The following is a 19,150-nucleotide window of genomic DNA, read 5'->3' on the forward strand; positions in this document are numbered from 1 at the left end:
GCACATATACTTATCTGAAAATTTACCTGGCACAAGAGAAATACAAGTCAACGCAGCATTCAAGAAAATCTGCTTGTTGGCATATGGCTGAAAATGGGCGGCAAATTTTTGCAAGATCGACCATGAACCTTAGAATAGAAGTGGCAACAGCTGGAGCTGATGCATCCCCACCCATTAGGCGAGCAGCATAAGTCTTGTGCATTAAAGCTTCTCCCTGAAGCTCTCCACCCATGTCTTTTGTTCCTTCAATAAGCTCAGCTGCTAAGGAAGCATTGACCTGTGAATGAACACCAGCTTGGTAAGCGAGCATAGTTTGCAAGCTCAACCTATCAAATGTAGCTTTGGCCATGGCAATCACGGATTCCAAAAGGTCCACAAACTTTAACACACTGTTATTTAAATCACTTGGGATGAGAGCATGAAAATCAAGCATGCGAACTTCTGGTAACCTTGGATAAACAGCCTTTCTGAATACTAAACAGAAAAGTGTGTAGTATATTTCAGGAGAGTCATAGAAACTTGGAAGGATGCGAGACAACATTTGGAAACCCCCAATACTACGAAATTTAAGTGCAAATGTAGAAGAAGAAGAAAGGCAAACTCCCAGAAGTGTCATGACCCATCGCATGCTAGTTGTGTGAACAGCCTCATCAAGAAAATATGTAATCAATTTCCATGAAACAATGGTATGCCACTCTTCAAGCATCTCTTCTGATTTTATTATCACCTGTAAATCAATAAGCATTTCAAGTAACAGGTTCCTGACAATAACATGTTTCCCCATAGTTTCTCGAGTAACCTGATGGTGTTGTGTCACTTCTGGTGGGTCAAATGTCATAACCACAAACCTGACCACAAGTTCCAGTTCAGAAACAAAAAAACCATCCTGTAATATAACTCCCAGTAAGACCACCAATTTTTCAAATACAGGAACTTCAACATCACCCCTCTGTAAGGTTACAAGTAAGTGTTGGACAAGGTTAATCTGCCGCAAGATTGCAAGATTATGATTTCTGTACCAGTGCATAGAAACCAGGCGCTCTAAAAAACCTACAAGTGCAATTTGAATAGGAAAAGAAGCTGTAGCCCACACCGTCCAGTCCAAGAGAACATGCTCAACCATGTCTACATTTGACAACACTATGCAGTTTGAAGTTTCCTTCTGCATATCAGCATTTTCAAGCTCTGAAATATTACTGAGTAAATCCTTTTGTTCCACAAAGTCTTCCAGATCACCATGAGAACCAATAGATGAAAAATCATCCATGGATTTTGTCATAGCACCATCATCATAGGTGACTTCAGAAGCTGTTATGCTATAGAATGACATGTTTTGAGTTTGCTGGGGCTTCTGTGTTTCATAAAATGAAGCCTCGCAAGCAGCAATTTGAAAAAAGATATTAAGTGATTGCATGTCAAAAAATGCCATCCTACAACGCAGAAAAAGAGCAAGCAAGTGATATCCTCGACATGCTTGCATGTCATGCACATTCTGAGGGTTCCGATGGAGAGCAGAAGCAAGCAAAGACAGAGCCATATGCAGCATGTCCCTAGTCTCAGCAGCTTCAACTAGAGCCAGTATGACAGTCATACCACCAACTGCACGAATGCTATCCCCAATTACACATGGACTGCAGATAAAGATATCACCATAAAGACGACCAAAGCGTGGAATTCCTGAAAATCAGTAATATCACTTGTTAGACAAACATCCACTATGAAAATGCCAACATAATTGAGAGGAGAATATGTATAACTAGTAAAAACATAGAAATTCAGATAACACCCCCACCGCCAATTGGTGACGCTGCAGCGGACATAGGATCCACCATATTGAGCATGGACAATGTGCCAGATGTTCGGAAGGACTCGGATATTCCATCAAATGCAAATATAAGCTTCTTTCCAGAGAGTTGCAATGAGAAGCTAGATAGCTTTTCCGAGTCCCAGATCATCCCACTTCCATTTGCCTTAAGGTTTCCCTGCTTGCTAACACTGTCAAGCCTTTGGATATTGGACGCCGCAGGTGACTCTGCATCCAAGGAATCCAAGATAGCCATGATACCTCCACCACAAGCCTCATTCGGTACAAACTGCAACAAATCTGGATCCTGGAAAAGGCCCTGGTATTTTCTTCCAAGAATGTACATGAAGCAAATATCCCCTGAGGTAAGTACCTCCTCGTAGAGGTAGCAGCACCGCAGCCTCCAGGATAGTTCAGAAACTTTGGCACAGGAAATTGGAGTTCCAATTGTTACCTGCAATGGTTTGCCCATTGGCGATGGAGAATACCCTAACTTCCCTGTATGTCTCAACCTTCCATTGAGATAAAGATAAGCTACACTGGCTTGAAATAGACCAGCTAAGGCATTTGGTTTGCTATGTACCACAGCAAGGTGATGCCACCTATTCTCTTCCAGCTCAAGACTGGGAAATGACAGAGAGCAAGAGTTGCTTGTTGAAAGAATGAATACGCCATCATCCTGAAGATAGAGCTCAGCATAGAATGTATTGATATCTTCAAAAGTTCCAACAGAAAAGATTTGGAGTGATTGTTTTCCCATGTTCTGGACTCCATAAGTAGCCATTACGGTCCTAGCTTTATGTTGATGTTCCTGTTCCTCTGTATGACTTCTCATAAATTTAGTAAACCAAAACCAACAGACAAATGAATACCCCGCAGCAGGCGGCCATGTTCTTTCCCCTAAAGATAATTGAACCGATGCATGCCCCATCTTGCTCATATCCATCTCTAGAAAAGGTGCTAAGGCAACCTTTTCTGAAGTAATTTCCTCCATATCAATCAACCTTCTCATCATTCCTAGGAGACTGTGGCCCGAATTTATCAGCTTCGATTGAAGGATGTACGTAACAAGGATTTGGAGCTCTGCTGAAGACAATCTGTCATAGTGAACATGATATTACATAAAATAGCAAAAGGGATGGTTTTTAGCAAGCTTGAACAATATTACAGACAAAATAACAGCCAAGGTACCTGTATGCACCAAGTGCCTGCACAACTCTCAAAGCATGCAATAGTAATGGTGACGAACCTAAAAGAAATGGATAGATCGTCTCCAGAAGCAGTCCCACACAACCTACTCATGAATAATGCAGAGAAAAAAAAGTGAGCAAGCAATAGAGAGAGAGAGCTAATAATTCATTAATACACATAAGAAAAAACAGAAGTCCATTTTACACACCTATGGATGTTAGATTTTCCTGATTGAAGGAGACACTCTGAGCAAGCTTTTGTATAAAATTCAGTAATTCAAGCTGAACCTTTGGAGTGAAAAGCAATAGCGACCGGATCAATACAACAATAGCGCCTGCATTATAGACTAGGTCTTTATCAGGCCAGGTCTCAGATGATGAACTAATAAGATAACCTGCTGAGCCAGCTTCAATAATTTCAGAAGATGGAACACTTTCTGCTTGTAGCACATTATTGATGCAGGAGGGTGGAATCACAATTTCAAGGGCAAGCTCCAGCAACAACTGGATAACTTCATTTTCATAATCAACACAAATCAAACCAGATTCACTTAAAAGATCATAAAATGTTTGTGATGATATGATCGCATGTAAGCTGACTCGATTCATAGCATTATTGCATACTCCAGCAGTCACAACACGCAGTAAAAAACAAAAGATTTTCAAATGAATTAAGGAAAATTGACCATCATCATTCCCTACTCCACTGTGAAGACTATGGAGTATTGTTAGTAGAAGTGAAAATCCAGTGGCTTCTCCGAAAACCCTCTGTGCTGAATGGTTAACTCCCAAGATACGCCAAATGGCTCCCAAAATATCACATTTTGCATCATCATGGAGCTTGTACTGAGATCCTGATATGCCTATAACCATGCTGCTCTTGAGGATCTCAATGAGTGCCCCTAGTTCTTCTGGATGAGCCTGCAGCAGTATATAACAGTCAGCCATGTCAAACAGCCTTTCTTCAAAATAACAGTAATAATCTATAAACACATCCTCATTAAGCAATAACCATCTAGGGATGATTTTATCAAAATTTTCACACCGACACTATTCAAAAAAAAACAGAAAAAGTTTTAGCAGATGGTGACATTGAGCACCTCAAACTATTGGCTTTTTCAGGGAATTGAAATGCTTTCATGGAAAATGTACCATTTAGATCTGTCTTCATTGTATTCCAAGGCATACCTAAACAACATCTGAAATCAAGAAAATATGTCTGTTTTTTCCTTTTTTTCATGTGTGAGCAAATGGGCATAGGTGCATACATGCATGCATCACACTATTCAAACTAAAAAAGTATTTAAAATACAAGGAATATAATAGTCCAAAACAACAAATGAACTACATATGAAACCAACTTGCAGCTTGCCCTTTCCACAGAATTTGTCAGATAAATCTATCCATTTAATTTTTTTGATAGACAATTATCCATTTAATTATCTAGCCTGAAGTTGACAATAGGAGGACAAAACTATTACAAATCCCAAGAAACTTTGTTTTACATGATCCTTTAATAGTTGAAATGAACAGACCATGTGTAGAACCTGAAAACCAAGTGCGATGCTGGGATGGGAAGTGACATAAGATTAAAAAAATTCATAAAAACTACTTAAATGCAAGAGCACACAATTATACAGGCACAATTTCAACACAGAAAAGCAAGATGAGACTTTTGGCATATAAGAAAATAAACATGTTAGATGTTCATAGGATAAGCATGACCGCAGTATATGAATGTTTAACCTAATTTCATAAAACCAACAGACAAACAATAGAAAGCAGAGGGATAAACCTGTCGAACATCTTCCATTATTAAACATGACAATAACCGGAGAACCCCACTTCTGTGAGTATCTGACGCCAAGAAGGGCAAAATAAGAGTGACACCATAGGACATCCTAAAAGTTGATTGGTTTGCTTCTGCTTTCTTTAATAAAGAAATGAGACAATCCCATGCAACAGCAATAGTGCCCTCATCTTCAAATATTTGAAACTTCCCTGAAGCAGGCCCCATTATCCTGGGTGAAAAAAGAATTGAATCTTTGCTGTATTTGTGTTTCGCGAAACTGTTTGAACTAGACAAACTCTGAGAAATACTAGAACTTGTACTATCAGGCTCCATGCCAGAAAGGTACTTATGCTGCTTGATATCATCCAATAAAACCTCTAAAACACCAACTTCTCTCAGCACTTTCTTGTACTGCGGATCAAAGGACAAGAGTTTTACAAAAAAGAAAAGAATTGAATTCTTAAGTTCTGTTGCTACAGCTTGCTGCAACAAGCAGCAAAGAGAAAGGAGCTCCTGTTCAGGGACACAATTAACAACAGTCACAGCATATTCCAAAATCTTCAAGACCTTTTCTTGCAAGAAAGAGGGAAGCCCTGCCATGTTCAGGATGAGAAGAGGCACTGTCCGCAGCTGCTGGCATATTTTGTAGTTATCAATATGACTAGAAAATATCTTAAGCATCCTATTTAGTACCTCAGCCTGCAAATCTACACTGTCGGCCTTAAGAAAAATATCATGTAACATCTGGATGGCTTCTAAATCTTTCACTTGAGTACTCCCTTTCTCCCGTGTATCTTCAATTCTCTCAGCAGATAGTTGTCCGTGATGGCCAGTAGTCTTGCTATTGGAGGATTTGAGAACTTTCCCTCCAACTGTAGTACTTTCAGCTGGGCCCGTCTGTGCTAGATTCACCAAGACATCAAGTAACCTGGACAGCGAAGGTGAAAGGTGGGGCAGTGAAAGATCTCTGCCAGAAGAATTTTGGCTTGTTATGCGATAAGGTGCATGTGGACCATCTGAAGCACAGGTTTCATCGGAAGCTAACTTGCAATCAACAGAATGAACTTTCTGTAATGAAGACAATACAAGAGCAAACTGTACAAGAAATTGATATCCATGTGCATTGTGGATATCCTCTCTGAGCCTGATGCCTCCAGCTTCTACACATTAAAATTTTGAAATGAAGCACAAATTCAGGAAAATAATGTATTCAATGAAAAAGGTAATTATTTGAGGGAATTAAATGTTTACTAATATATATTACGTTATATTCAAGAAATATAGACCACCAACAAGGTATAAATTATTCAATACAAGAGCAGAAAAATAATCCAACAAACCTGGCCTATATGACAATTCCACACACTCAAGAAGCAAGTCTACTATCCCAACAGTATATGCAGAATCACCAGTCTCAGGATTAAAATTCTTCACAGCCATGAGGAAAACTTTTATCTGAGAAGCATTTCAACAGCGTACCATATAAGATGAGATTCCTGAATAAGATTTGGCAAAGAAAATAAGCTGTAAAAAAATGAAATTCAAAGCATGAGGCAACCCTGTAATTAGGGTTGCATACCAGCTAAAAAAAAACTAATATTGGCCATTCAAACTTATCTTGGTACAGTTTGAACCAGGATCAAACTTATCTTGGTACAGTTTGAATGTCTCGAGCTCAACTCAAACTTGAACCATTTCGATCAAGCCCAGCATGAACAAGCTTGACTCAACGTAGCTCAAGCCAGTTTACCCCAAAAAATATTTGTTCTTTTATTTTTTGTGGTCAATAGGGGACAGTAACTGTACCTGCCAGCCCCAAATCTAAGCCACACGAAGATGGTTATTATGCCCAGATCTATTTTATTGCATTCACATACAAGCTATAATGTTCTTCTAATGAGCTCACTCAACAAGTTTCCCTAAATAAATCCAAACTCGGACTTGAGATTTGTTCATTTATTAAGTTCAACCTGAGCAGCCCAACCCCTGATCTTGCATGAAACACAACAAAGAAACACTAGGAAAAAGAAAATCTCAACCAATTCACAACATATAAAAACCATTTGTTCCGTGAATATGGAAATTTAAGCACTTTATGGATTCTAGAAAAAGAAGAAACAGTCAAAACATAATTAGCAAGTTGAGATATAGAAAGTAGGCCTGTGGCCCATAGTTTAAAAACTCGCCGGGTTGACCCAGTGACTCGGTTGACTCGGCCCGGATCGCCCAGTGACCGGGTCAAAAACCAAGTTTAACTCATCTTTAACAAAACTCGGCCAAGTCATGGGCGAGTCATGCATATATATATATATATATATATATATATATATATATATATATATATATATATATATATATATATAATATATTTTATATATAATTACATATATTATATATATATATACGTATATAATATATTTTATATATAATTACATATATTATATGAAATATAATATAAATATTATGTATATTATATATAAAAGTATGATTATATATGTATTAATAAAAGTATACATTAAATATATTATAAAAAATATCATATAATGTATATTATATATAATATATTGGTAAAATACTATAAAATATAGATAATATATACATATATTTATATATTTTATATAAAATATAAAGTTAACATGACCCGGCCAAGTCACCGAGTTGACCCGGCCGAGTCACTAGTCACTCAAGGAATGCACCGAGTCACCGGGTTTTAAAACCTTGCTGTGGCCAAGCCAAATGTGCCATGACAAACATGTAGAAAAACTGGAAGAAGCAATGTTAATAATACTCTATTGGATTTTTCTCAGTAGCACAAAAAGGATGGAATGGAAATGAATGAGGAACCAATCATTCATGTATCCTTACTAATGTCCGCAGTCAGAACTCAAAGAACAAGTCAATCATAAAAGAAGCAAACACCTTATGTTATTTCAACAGTATTAACAAGAAAGCATCACTATGTGACATATCTCATGTAGCATCAGTAGTGATGGCAATGCATCCTCTACAATTCACAACCACACAAGAAGAAACTGTCAATGTTAGTGTCCAACTACCATCAAATAATCTAACTGGAACACATCTGACCAACCAGCGTAAATGCCTACAGAAACTACCACACCTGTGCATTTGCAACAGAACTAACGAAATGATTGCTAGCCATCACTAGGAATAACCAATATCGAGAAATAACAGCACAAAGGATAGTATCATTTACTACACAAGCAACAGAATGATAAAGAGACTTGCCCTGATAAAGATCATAGACTCCTGCAGTTTGAAAAAGGTACCAAAGAGAAATCTTACACATACAGAGGATTATCTGATAAACAGATTTCTGACAAATCTTGAATATCCTAAAGGTTATAAACAATGAAAATAACCATGAATAGTTCACCCTAGAGGATTTCACGATATATTTAGATTAAGATAGAGAAACAAGAATAAGTAATGCTTGCAAACTGCACCATGAATAAATAGCATAATGTGATAGCTACCAATTTAGGGTAATTACAACTCAGTAAATGCTCTCTTTTGTAATTTAAAAAACAATAAGCATGTTGTTATTAAGCAAGCATCATAAGAAGGTTAGCAGAAAATTGTATTACATCATCATGAACAACCATCTCTGAATGAGAGTTGCAGTGACACAGTTTCAGACAAAAGGAAAGAAAACAAACCAGATGGTGCTTGTGTATATATTTTACAGTGCTCCCATTGTCTTTAGCCAGAAGAAGACCAAGTATCTGTTGAAGGCATGGGTAATAGGATCAAGAAATGGCTTGAGGAGAGATATATCATCATGCTTTATTATATACAAAGTTCTAGCAAGAAACAAGACATTGCACCTGCATAGCATGCCGATGGAGCTGAATGGTATGCAAAGGAATTAGTCCAAGTCTGAACCATGAAAAGACACTTAAAGATCCATTTGCCACCATATGAAACAGCAGCTGCAGTGAATCATCGTCAATCAAACTCAGTGCAGCTGAAGGTTGGCTGGCCAATGCTTTTATTATATGCACTATCATTCCTTCAACCTGCCAAAAGAAAAAGGATTTGATTTTCAAGAATCTAAGGAAGATCTTGAGTATGCTTTCTTGTTTGATTTATTACCTAAGTAAAATGATAACACTGTGAATCATGATTCTAGTGAGAATGTTGATGATGATGCTTCTACTGATATTTATGATAATGTGGAACCGATTCATGAACCAATTATTGATAGAGAACCTACTCGAGAGCTTCAATATTACTTTAGAGGCGATGGTGGGGATCATCAATGTGCATTTAATAAATATAGTCAACCACTTGAAATAGAAGAACCTAGTCTTAGGAGATCAGAACATATCTCTAGACCCCCAAATATTTTTGGTTTTTTATGAATCTTTTTCACCCAATTATAGATCTTGCCTTTTAGCTATACATTCATATCATGAACCTTCAAATTATAGGAAGGCCAAAGACATAAAAGAATGGGTCGATGCCATGAATTTAGAAGTAGAGGCCCTACATAAAGCCGACAGTTGAGAAATACAACCACTACCAAAAGGAAAGAAGACTATAGGATGTAGGTAGGTATTTAAGATAAAGACAAAGAGTGATGGCACATTAGAAAAATACAAAGCTAGGCTAGTTGCAAAAAGATATTCTTAAGAAATTATGAAGAAACCTTTGTACCACTTGTCTACATAACCACTGTTAGGACTATAGTTGCAGTAGCATATATTAGAAATTGGCTCATATACCAATTAAATGTTAAAAATGTATTTCTAAATGAAAATTTGAATGAAAATATTTACATGGATCCTACCTTTGGTCTAAGTATTGAGAAAAGTATGGTTCTCCGTCTTGCAAAGCTTTGTATGGGCTTAAACAAGCCCCAAAAGCATAGTATGATAGGTTCAGTAGAACTATGTTGGATCTTGGTTTAAGATTATGTTATACTGACACTGCTCTTTTTGTAAGATTTGCATGTTCCACTTTTGTTATACCACTCCTATATGTCAATGATATGATCATCACTGGGAGTAATAAGAAAGGGGTTGAAGAAATTAAATTTATGATTAAAGAAACTTTTGATATGATTAATCTTGGTTTTGTGAGATATTTCTTAGGTATTAAAGAAGCCTATTTTTCAAGAGAATACATTTTGTCTCAGATGAAATTTGCAGTCGGTTTTGGTACACGCTCAGGAATCATAGATGATAAACATGTTGACACACCAGAAGTAGTTAATGCCAAGATGAGAGCTGAAGATGGGAATACACTGGATGATCCAACACCGTACAGACAACTTATTGGATCATTAACTTACTTGTCCATCACTCGACCAAATATCGCGCATGTAGTACATACTGCAAGTCAATTTCAGCATGTGCCAACTTCTGTCTACATGAGTGTCGTATTGCGGATAGTCTGATACATAAAGAATATTATATCCAAAGAGTTTTTCTTGTCTAAGTTGTCTTCCTCTTCTGATACATAAAAAATATTATGTCTTCCTCTTCATCTTTAAATCTTATTGATTATGTTGTTCCTACGTGATTCTCTTATATCTTGACGGTATAAAAAGCAACAGAAGGTATCGTTATCCACGAAAGTTGAATATAGAGCGATGGCTACAACAACAACAACTGAAGTTGTATGATTGCGGTCCTTGCTTAAAGATATGGGAGTTGATATTTCAGAACCTTCAAAGTGGTGCTATGACAACAAGATCGCCATATACAATGTCAATGATCATACATTTCATGAACGGACCAAGCATATCGAGATGGACTGCCATTACGCACGGGAAGAACACTTGAAAGGGACCATTGATTTGTCATATGTACCATCTAAATAACAGATCACAGATTTCTTCACTAAAGCCCCTACCTTTATTATTTTTCTTCTTAGCAAACTTTAGATGATCTCACCATAAGTTTGAAGGGGAGTGTTAAAATGTATATATATATATATATATATACACACACAAATGAGTATATATTATCTAGTATATACATGTTGTATACATATTATATATAATATATTTTATACTTTTTTTTCATTTCTTCATTTTGTTTTTGTTGCTTTTTGGCTGTTACACTAGTTATTGGGCACTCTCCAACAGCTAGTTGACCAACCATTGGGCACTCTCAACAGCTAGCTCTGGGCCCCTTGTAGTCTATAAAAAGGACATTGAAGCCCTCGTTGTTATGCAAGCTTATTGTGAGCATTTGATAAATAAAATATTATTTTTTACGTATTCTTGTTCTCCTCTTTTGTGCCTTAATACGTTTTATTGCCCATAGCGGCTTGTGTATTGCTCATAGTGGCCTTTGTGTTGCCCATAGTGGCTTGTATTCTTGACATATTGCCTATTGTATTTGTGTACCTTTTCTTTATTGTTTCATTTCAGAGTCAGTGTCGGACATAAGTACAAAGCTGTCACATGGTTGCATGTGCAGATGTGGAGGATGCGACGCAGAAATTTTGAAAAAACATGGTGCGGAGGTGCAGAGAATAAGCTATGTTGCAGCTTGTTTTGATCTAATCGGACCTCACAGGTGGATACAACATGCCCAAAATAGTGGAGATAAGCATTTGAATCATGTTTTTTGGACGAAAAAACATGAATTTATGGTCTGGGAAAGAATCACATTGTTGATTTTGAAGCCTTAAGAAAACTTCCAATGTGTCGTAATTGGATGATCTAAGAGCTGATTCCCACTAAGGAAACATGCAGATCTCATCTGTCAGGTTAGTTTCATAAAAAGCAACCAAAAATGAAAAAAAAACATTTGTACCTACAAATGACTGCAGCATATATATATATATGGTAAATATTGGCTACTAATGAGTAGAAATCACACTTTTCTTCAAAAATTTCCAATTTTTTGTAGATAAATGTTACGGACGTGATCTACATGGTTTGTTTAGTAGGAAACTTGTTTTGAATCATGTGATTATAACAAGTAATTAGGTTTTTAAAGGGGTTCAAAAATCAAGGGTAGGGGTGGGCATCATGCCTGGCTTGGGCCTATAAATTAGGCTCAAGCTCGGCCCAAACCGGGCTTTTGGCCTGGCCTGACACTGGCCGCCCTTGGGCCAAGTACGGCCCATGTATATATATTATATATAACATAATATACATAATATATAATATAATACATAATATATAATATAATACATAATATATAATATAATACATTATATATGTATGATTTCTAGCTCATTAGTTCATTACCTTCATTAGTAGCAAATATTTTTCCATATATATATATATATATATATATATGTGTGTGTGTGTGTGTGTGTGTGTGTGTGTGCTGTGTCTGCTTTGATCCAGGTCTGAATCTAACCTAAGGTAAAATAGACCCAGGTCTGAATCCCGAGTCAAACAGACCTGGGTCAAAACAACCCACGTCCGAAGCAGACTTGTGTAGAAAAAACACAGGCCTGACCACACCTTGGTCTTATTCAGGCATGCGTGATGTATCACCTGGCTTGTGCCAGATGTTCTGAGAGAGAGAGAGAGAGGAAGGGGAAGGAGGAGACAGCACCAATGAATTCAATATAACTAGAAAGCATGGCTAGACTATTGAGACATGTCGTAGTCGTACTGAAAAGTTACCTCAAGTTGGCGATCATGTGTGGTATTGCCATTCTGAGCTTTCTCCTGTGATATTGATGCTGCTGAAATAGCAGCATGTGGTTGATCATTTGCATTATCAGGACTGAGAAGAGCGTTGAGAATATGAATCAGACAGCAAAGAATTCCAGAATCCAAAAGTGGTTGCTTATCAAGAGGCTGTCAAAAAAAGAAAAAAAAAGGAAGCTGACATAAATTCAGGCTTCAGATTATAAGTAAAAGAACAGCAATTCAAGACGTTTTCTTTTTAATGTATTTCGTGATTTTCTTAATCCAAAAACAGTCCCCTACTTAGTAATAATATACAATCAAAGCCTCACGCACTAATGAAAAATGCTCATAGAACCACAAATGTAGGGTAGGAATCAGAAGAAATGTTCATAATCTCAGACTAATTGACCATCTTTTTTACAATTCTTAGATGACATAACGGAAGTATGTAAGAATAATCCAACATATTTGAAACTTTATGACAATAAGTTAATAGCATATTAGGATACAAAATGCAAAAATCTTTAAACTGATAGTCTTAGTTTCCATTCAATCAAGACATCTTTGCATGGAAAATGCTCAAGCACAGAAGTGTACTGAACAAATTCATTTACAAGAATCCAGCCCCTTAGTGGATAACATATACATACCCCAGAAACCAGAGCCTGAACAGCATACAGTAAATTTAATCCAGGATTAATGCCTTCCTGTCAAAATTATAACATTAAGATAAGATGAAGAGGATGAATATATTTAAAAATATAGCACATAGCTGCTGAAAAATAAGACCTTGATGACATTGGTAAAAGAATCTAATATGGTTGAAACATGCAAAGACTTGTTCTTGTTTAAGCTCTTTAACTTTTCAATATCTGCAACAAATGCTCTTCCAATGACAAAAGAGAATATGTGAGGTTCGACTAACCTGCAAGATCAAAAACCTTCAAGTTTAGCAAGCAAAAGTTTCAAGAAACAAAAAAAGTGTTCGCTCTAACAAGCTACAAAACATAACTACAAAGACTAAATCCTAAGCATAGATTCAGATAGTAAAGTGGGTCCTGCCGGATGATAGTCAGCTACCATAAAGCAGAGCTTGCCCAGAAGTATAAATTCAAACTAAATTTTTAAGAGACCAGGTTTCAAATCATAAGTTAACAAATGAACAACAACAACAACTACGCCTTCATCCCAAAACAATTGGGGTCGGCGATATGAACCAAAAAAGAAAATCATTTTGGGTCTTCCACATGAATCCTTCTCCTCCAATCATTTCTATCCAATGCCATGTCCTCGGTGAGGTTCAAAGCATTCATATCCTTTCCTATCACCTCCATCCATAAGTTAACAAATGAAGTGAAATATAAAATATTTAAACAAATCGATCAACCTTATATTGAACTCACATGAAAAGGCATGCTATGCAGAATAAAAGTTAACAGTTACAACTGAAATCAAGCAACAGAAATCTACCAAACTCTTCTAAAGAGATCACTAAGATCTAGATCCAAAATAAAAAAAAAAATATAAAAAAAACAAAGGTGCTCCAAAAAAATTTCCAGTGCAAAAGTCTCCTCATCAAGCTAGATCACAAAACTTTGTATGTGTGATTTTCCTTATGGATTTGAAAAGGGAATCTCCTCTTTGTTCCTTCAAGCTAAATATGCTGCCATGTCATGAGTTTGAAACCCACAAATGCACATCCCCTCCCGTGAAGCAGAAGCTGGATGCACTCCCTGCTGGGCAAGGGATGGGGGTTTTTACACCTATGAGCTTGCGAGTGAGTGAGGTGTTTTCTGCAGTTATTCAATATATCAATATATAGAGAGAGAGAGAAAGAGAGAGGGTAAATATTTGGTGCTATTGAAGGCATGGAACTATTGAGTATAAATCACTATCTTTTCATATTTTTTAGATTTTTGTAAATCGAACCTTATGGATGTGATCTACAAGGTTTGTTTAGTAGAAAATGAGTTTTGAATCATGTGACTGTGATATATAAGCAGGTTTTTTAAAGGCTTAAAAAATCAATGGCTACAATGCATTAAAATTTTATGACTCAAAAAATCATATTTTTAGCTTGAAATAACACTATCCAAGGTTTGATCCTTAGCGAACATACAACGCAAAGTGATCAGATTGAGTTGATAAAGCCTGAGCCTATTATTTCCAGCTCAATAGTTCCAAGCCTTCAATAGCACCAAATATTTGTGAAAATATCTCAAAAGCGATAATGTGCATCGAAAGCACAACCACCACAAAGGGAAATGTGCACAAAGGCACAAGAACACTTAGACCAAGATGTACTCAAGGTAAAAAAGAGAACACAAATGCAAAAATATAAAGAATTTTATTGAACAATGGAGAACAATGCCCCAAGCATTGAATTACATTTAAGAAGGGGTTCACCCCTATTTATAAGAAGAGAGAACCTTGGAGGGGCTCCCACTAGATGTTGGAGCCCCTCCAACAGTTAGAAATCTAACCGTTGGAGGGGTCCAACGTCTAGTTTGAACCCCCCTCCAAGTTGAGTCAGTCAACAAAGAAAAGAAAGAAAGAAAGAAAAAGAAAAAGGAAAAGAAAAAGAAAAGAAAGAAAAAGGAAAAAGAAAAAAGAAAGTTACAAACATATACACTAATGTGGATACGTGTAAAAAGAGGAAAAGACAGAAATACCCCTAGGGGATTTACATGATGGAAAAATAATATATATATATAATGATAGATACATATACATATACGTATGATATCTCTCTCTTTATATATATATATATATATGTGTGTGTGTGTGTGTGTACAATAAAACGAGATACAATTTAACACCCTCCCTCAAACTTAAGGTGCAATGACCGAGAGTTTGCCGAGAAGAAAGTTGAATCTTGGGGAGCAAAGCGCTTTGGTGAAGAAGTCTGCCAACTGATATTCTAAGGTGACGTAAGGAAGATCTATAATTTTTTGCAAATATGTTTCTCTAACGTAGTGGCAGTCCATCTCAATATGCTTTGTGCATTCATGAAACGTGTGACTTTTAGCAATGTAGATTGCACTCTTATTATCACAATATAACTTTGGGGGTCCTTGGACTTGAATCCCTATGTCTTGTAGCAGTTGATAAATCCACACAATTTCCATGGTTGTTGAGGTCATGGCTCAATATTCTGCATCTATGGATGATAGAGACACCTTCTGTTGTTTCTTGCATCTCCATGAGATCAGGGATTCACCTAAAAATATGCAGAAACCTATAGTGGAGTGACGATTATTTTGGTCAACTTCCCAATCAGAATCAGTATAGGCAATTAAATTTAACTCAGAAGATGAAGAAATAAAAACTCGCTTGTTTAAAGTTCCCCTTATGTATCTAACAATGCGTAGAACGGCGCCCATATGGACGGATGTAGGAGCATGCTGGAATTGGTTTGCAGTGTGCACGGTGTCTGAGATGTTTGGCCTTGTGATGCTAAGGTACATTAGGGACCCCACAAGTTGCCGGTAGGGAGTGGGATCCTCCAAAAGTATCCCATCATCGATCTTCATTTTTTATCCCACAATTTCAGGGGTCTCACAGAATTTATCATCAGTAATACCTGATCTGTCACGAATCTCACATGCAAGTTTAGTTTGAGACAAAAAATAGTCTTTATGAGAGTAGGCTACCTCAATACCAAGAAAGTATGTTAGATATCCCAAGTCTGTCATTTCAAACCTTTCTTTTAAAGTGTTTTTAATACTTTTGATGCCCTTATGTCATTACCTGTTATCAACATATCATCAACATACAACAGTCTAATCACAATACCTACATCAGACTTTTTGACAAACAGAGCAGTGTCAGTGTAGCATGATGTAAAACCATCTTGAACCATTCCTTCATTAAATCGATCATACCAAGCCTTAGGAGCTTGTTTTAAACCATAGAACGCTTTTTGCAAGCAAAAAACTTTTTCCTTTGGCACGACCATGTCAGGAGGAGCATTCATGTAAACTTCTTCTTTAAGGTCCCTATTTAAAAAAAACATTTTTAACATCTAATTGGTAAATATTCCATTTTTTAATAGATGCAATGGTAATCAAACATCTTACAGTGACCATCCGTGCAACAGGGGCAAAGGTTTCTTCGTAATCAATACCGTATTCTTGACTATATCCTTTTGCGACAAGGCAAGCTTTATATCTTTCAAGAGTGTCATCACTCTTGGTTTTGACTTTAAAACCCATCTATATCCTATTATTTTCTTTCCTTTTGGAAGATATTGGAAGACCCAAGTTTTGGCTTTGTTGAGGGCTTTAAGTTCGTTGTCCATGGCTGTTAAAATGTATCATTCAATCTTTGTAATCTTATATATATTTTATATATATAAAGGATGATACATATACATATATGCATATGTATCTTCCTAATTATATATATAAAATATATATTTCTCTATTATTAGGCATAGGGGTAGTTTAGTCATTTCCCCTTTTTACGCATATTCCATTTGGAATATGTTTGTAATTTTACTTTTGTTTTTGTTTTTTTTTATCTTTTCATTTTTGTGGTTTGCGCCACATAGGGAGGCTCCCCAAAGAGTCGTTGGGGGCTCCCAATGACTCCTTTGGGAGCCCCCTATGTGGCTCCTCTCTTGTTATAAATAGGGGTCTCCCCCTTGTAATTTAATCACTCCTTTAGAGGAGCTTTTGCTCCATGTAATGGGTGTTACACCCTTCCTCTCTTCAATAATATCAACTTATGCCTTATAGGCATTTTTGCCCCTTTGTGGGTTTATGTGTTAGCACATTATGTGCTTGTGTTTTTCCCTTTAGTGGGTATATCCGCATTTTATGTGCATGTGTATTGGTTCATTATTGAACCTAATATATTCAAAGCCGTTTCCTTACACGACATCCCTCCACTCTATCATTTCCTTAGCTTCTTCAAAATTTCTACATTCTTGATATGAGTGAATGGCACTAAGACATGCCCTATGTTTTGGAGAAAAAGACTCATAGGATATAAATCTAGAAGGATTTTTCATAAATCTTTCAGTTCTTCGAGAGTGGTTGGAAGGTTCACTAGGGTCACTATATTTCTCCATCGCACTTTTAAAAGTACTTTTATCTCTATGTGTATAGGTAATTGGTTCAACAATCATTTCTTCTTCATGTTGGATGGGTTGAAGAATACTTTCACTTATATCCTCATTCTCATTCAATTCATCATCGCTAAAAAGGTCATCATTTCTAAATAATAGTTCAAACAAGAAAGAGTAATCGGCATTATCTTCATGAGTTTTGTGTTCTTCAAAACCACTCATGTTTTCTAAAAAGCTTACGTTTCTTGAGACATAGTTTAGCATTTTTAATATCATAACACCTAAAACCTTTTTGTGTTTTCGAATATCTTAAAAACGCACAAGGAATAGCTTTAGGAGATAGTTTATCATTTTTGTCGGTGAGGACAAAACATTTACAACCAAAAATTCTTAACCTATTGTAATCGGATTCTTTTTTATACAAGGTTTCATATAAAGATATTTGATTCAAAATTTTGGATGAAAGTCAGTTTATGAAGTAAACCGATGCAAGAGCCACTTCGGCTCAAAATCTTTTTAGAATTTTTTAAGAAATGAGCAAAGTCCTTGTAGTTTCTATTATATGCATATGTTTTCATTCGGCTAACACATTTTGTTGAGGTGTTTTGGGGCAAGACCTTTGATGAACAATCTCATTATTTTCAATATAACTTTTGAAATCATTTGAGAGATATTCTCCCCCGGAATCGATTCTAAAAATTTGTAATTTACTATTGAATTGATTTTGTATCATCATATGAAATATGAAAGACCTTAAAAGTAGAGAAAACCTCATGTTTATGTTTGAGGAAGTATATCCAACTATATCTTGAGAAATCATATAACATAATACGAAAACCCTCCCTTAGACACTACGGGTGTCGGTCTCCAAACATCTAAATGCACAATTTCAAAAGGCTTAGTTGAAAACATAGTTCTTTGTCCAAAAGGTAAGCTTCACATTTTACCAGAAATACAATCATCACAATTAAAGTTGTCTTTACTTAAAATTTTAGCAAAATGTAAATAAGAAAGCTTGACAATATTTGGATGCCCAAGGCGTTTGTGCCAAACATTTATATCTTTATGTTAGGCAACATTACAAAAAGAGGGTTTTGGAATTTGAAGAAATTCCTTAAGATAAAAATCTCCCTTCCTAGAGTCTTCCCCAATCAACTTCTCGGACCGACGATCTTGTATCCAACATTTATTTGTTGAGAATTTGATATCACACCCATGATCCGATAGTTGAGAGACGGAAAGCAAATTCAAATTTAGTTTGGGGATAAATCTAACTTTAGAAATAAAAAAACCTTGTCTTTCAAAATCACCAATTCCTTTTATTTCAAGAGAAGCCCCATTCGCGGTAGAGACAAAAGAAGGTGACAAATTTTCTGAGTATTTAGAAAGTGCAAAAACATTTGGAGTCATATGAAAAGATGCACCCGAGTCTAAGAGCCAAAGTGTCTTACCGGGAGGAGAGAAGGTGGTCATGGCGGCTCCAGAAACGGATCCCTTGAGGAGAGGTTGAAGAGCTTTCATGATTTGATTTAGAGACAAAGTAGCATTGTTGGAAGTTGATGGTCCTTCCTCTTTGGTTGGTTGGAAAGTTGTAGACATAGCCACCATCTTTTTCCATTTAGGGCATACCGGATTAATGTGTCCCGGTTCTTGGCAAAAGTGGCAT

At 36.4% G+C, this 19,150-nt stretch overlaps 1 protein-coding gene across 3 annotated transcripts in view; it reads right to left on the minus strand.

The window, feature by feature from the left end:
* Positions 1–19,150, minus strand: part of LOC149830604 (protein SPIRRIG-like) — a 71,174-nt gene that overhangs the window by 37,495 nt on the left and 14,529 nt on the right. For 2 of the 3 annotated variants that reach the window (XR_016433903.1, XM_090016633.1), the window contains exons 4-14: positions 13,203–13,338; positions 13,064–13,120; positions 12,405–12,581; positions 8,635–8,826; positions 8,467–8,532; positions 6,127–6,241; positions 4,790–5,946; positions 3,204–3,915; positions 2,996–3,098; positions 1,793–2,901; positions 27–1,677 (exon numbers count right to left, since the gene is read on the minus strand). Coding sequence is in view for 2 of the 3 variants with exons in the window: in XM_090016633.1 (XP_089872759.1) it covers positions 27–1,677; positions 1,793–2,901; positions 2,996–3,098; positions 3,204–3,915; positions 4,790–5,946; positions 6,127–6,241; positions 8,467–8,532; positions 8,635–8,826; positions 12,405–12,581; positions 13,064–13,120; positions 13,203–13,338 (5,475 nt within the window). In the remaining variant the exon portion in view is untranslated. Of the gene's footprint in view, positions 1–26; positions 1,678–1,792; positions 2,902–2,995; positions 3,099–3,203; positions 3,916–4,789; positions 5,947–6,126; positions 6,283–8,466; positions 8,533–8,634; positions 8,827–12,404; positions 12,582–13,063; positions 13,121–13,202; positions 13,339–19,150 lie in introns of those variants that run through there. The other variant, XM_090016634.1, reaches the window with a different exon arrangement.

This window comes from Nuphar pumila, chromosome 8 (assembly GCF_984573655.1).
Source record: "Nuphar pumila chromosome 8, dmNupPumi1.hap1.1, whole genome shotgun sequence".
NCBI classification, from domain to species: Eukaryota; Viridiplantae; Streptophyta; class Magnoliopsida; order Nymphaeales; family Nymphaeaceae; genus Nuphar; species Nuphar pumila.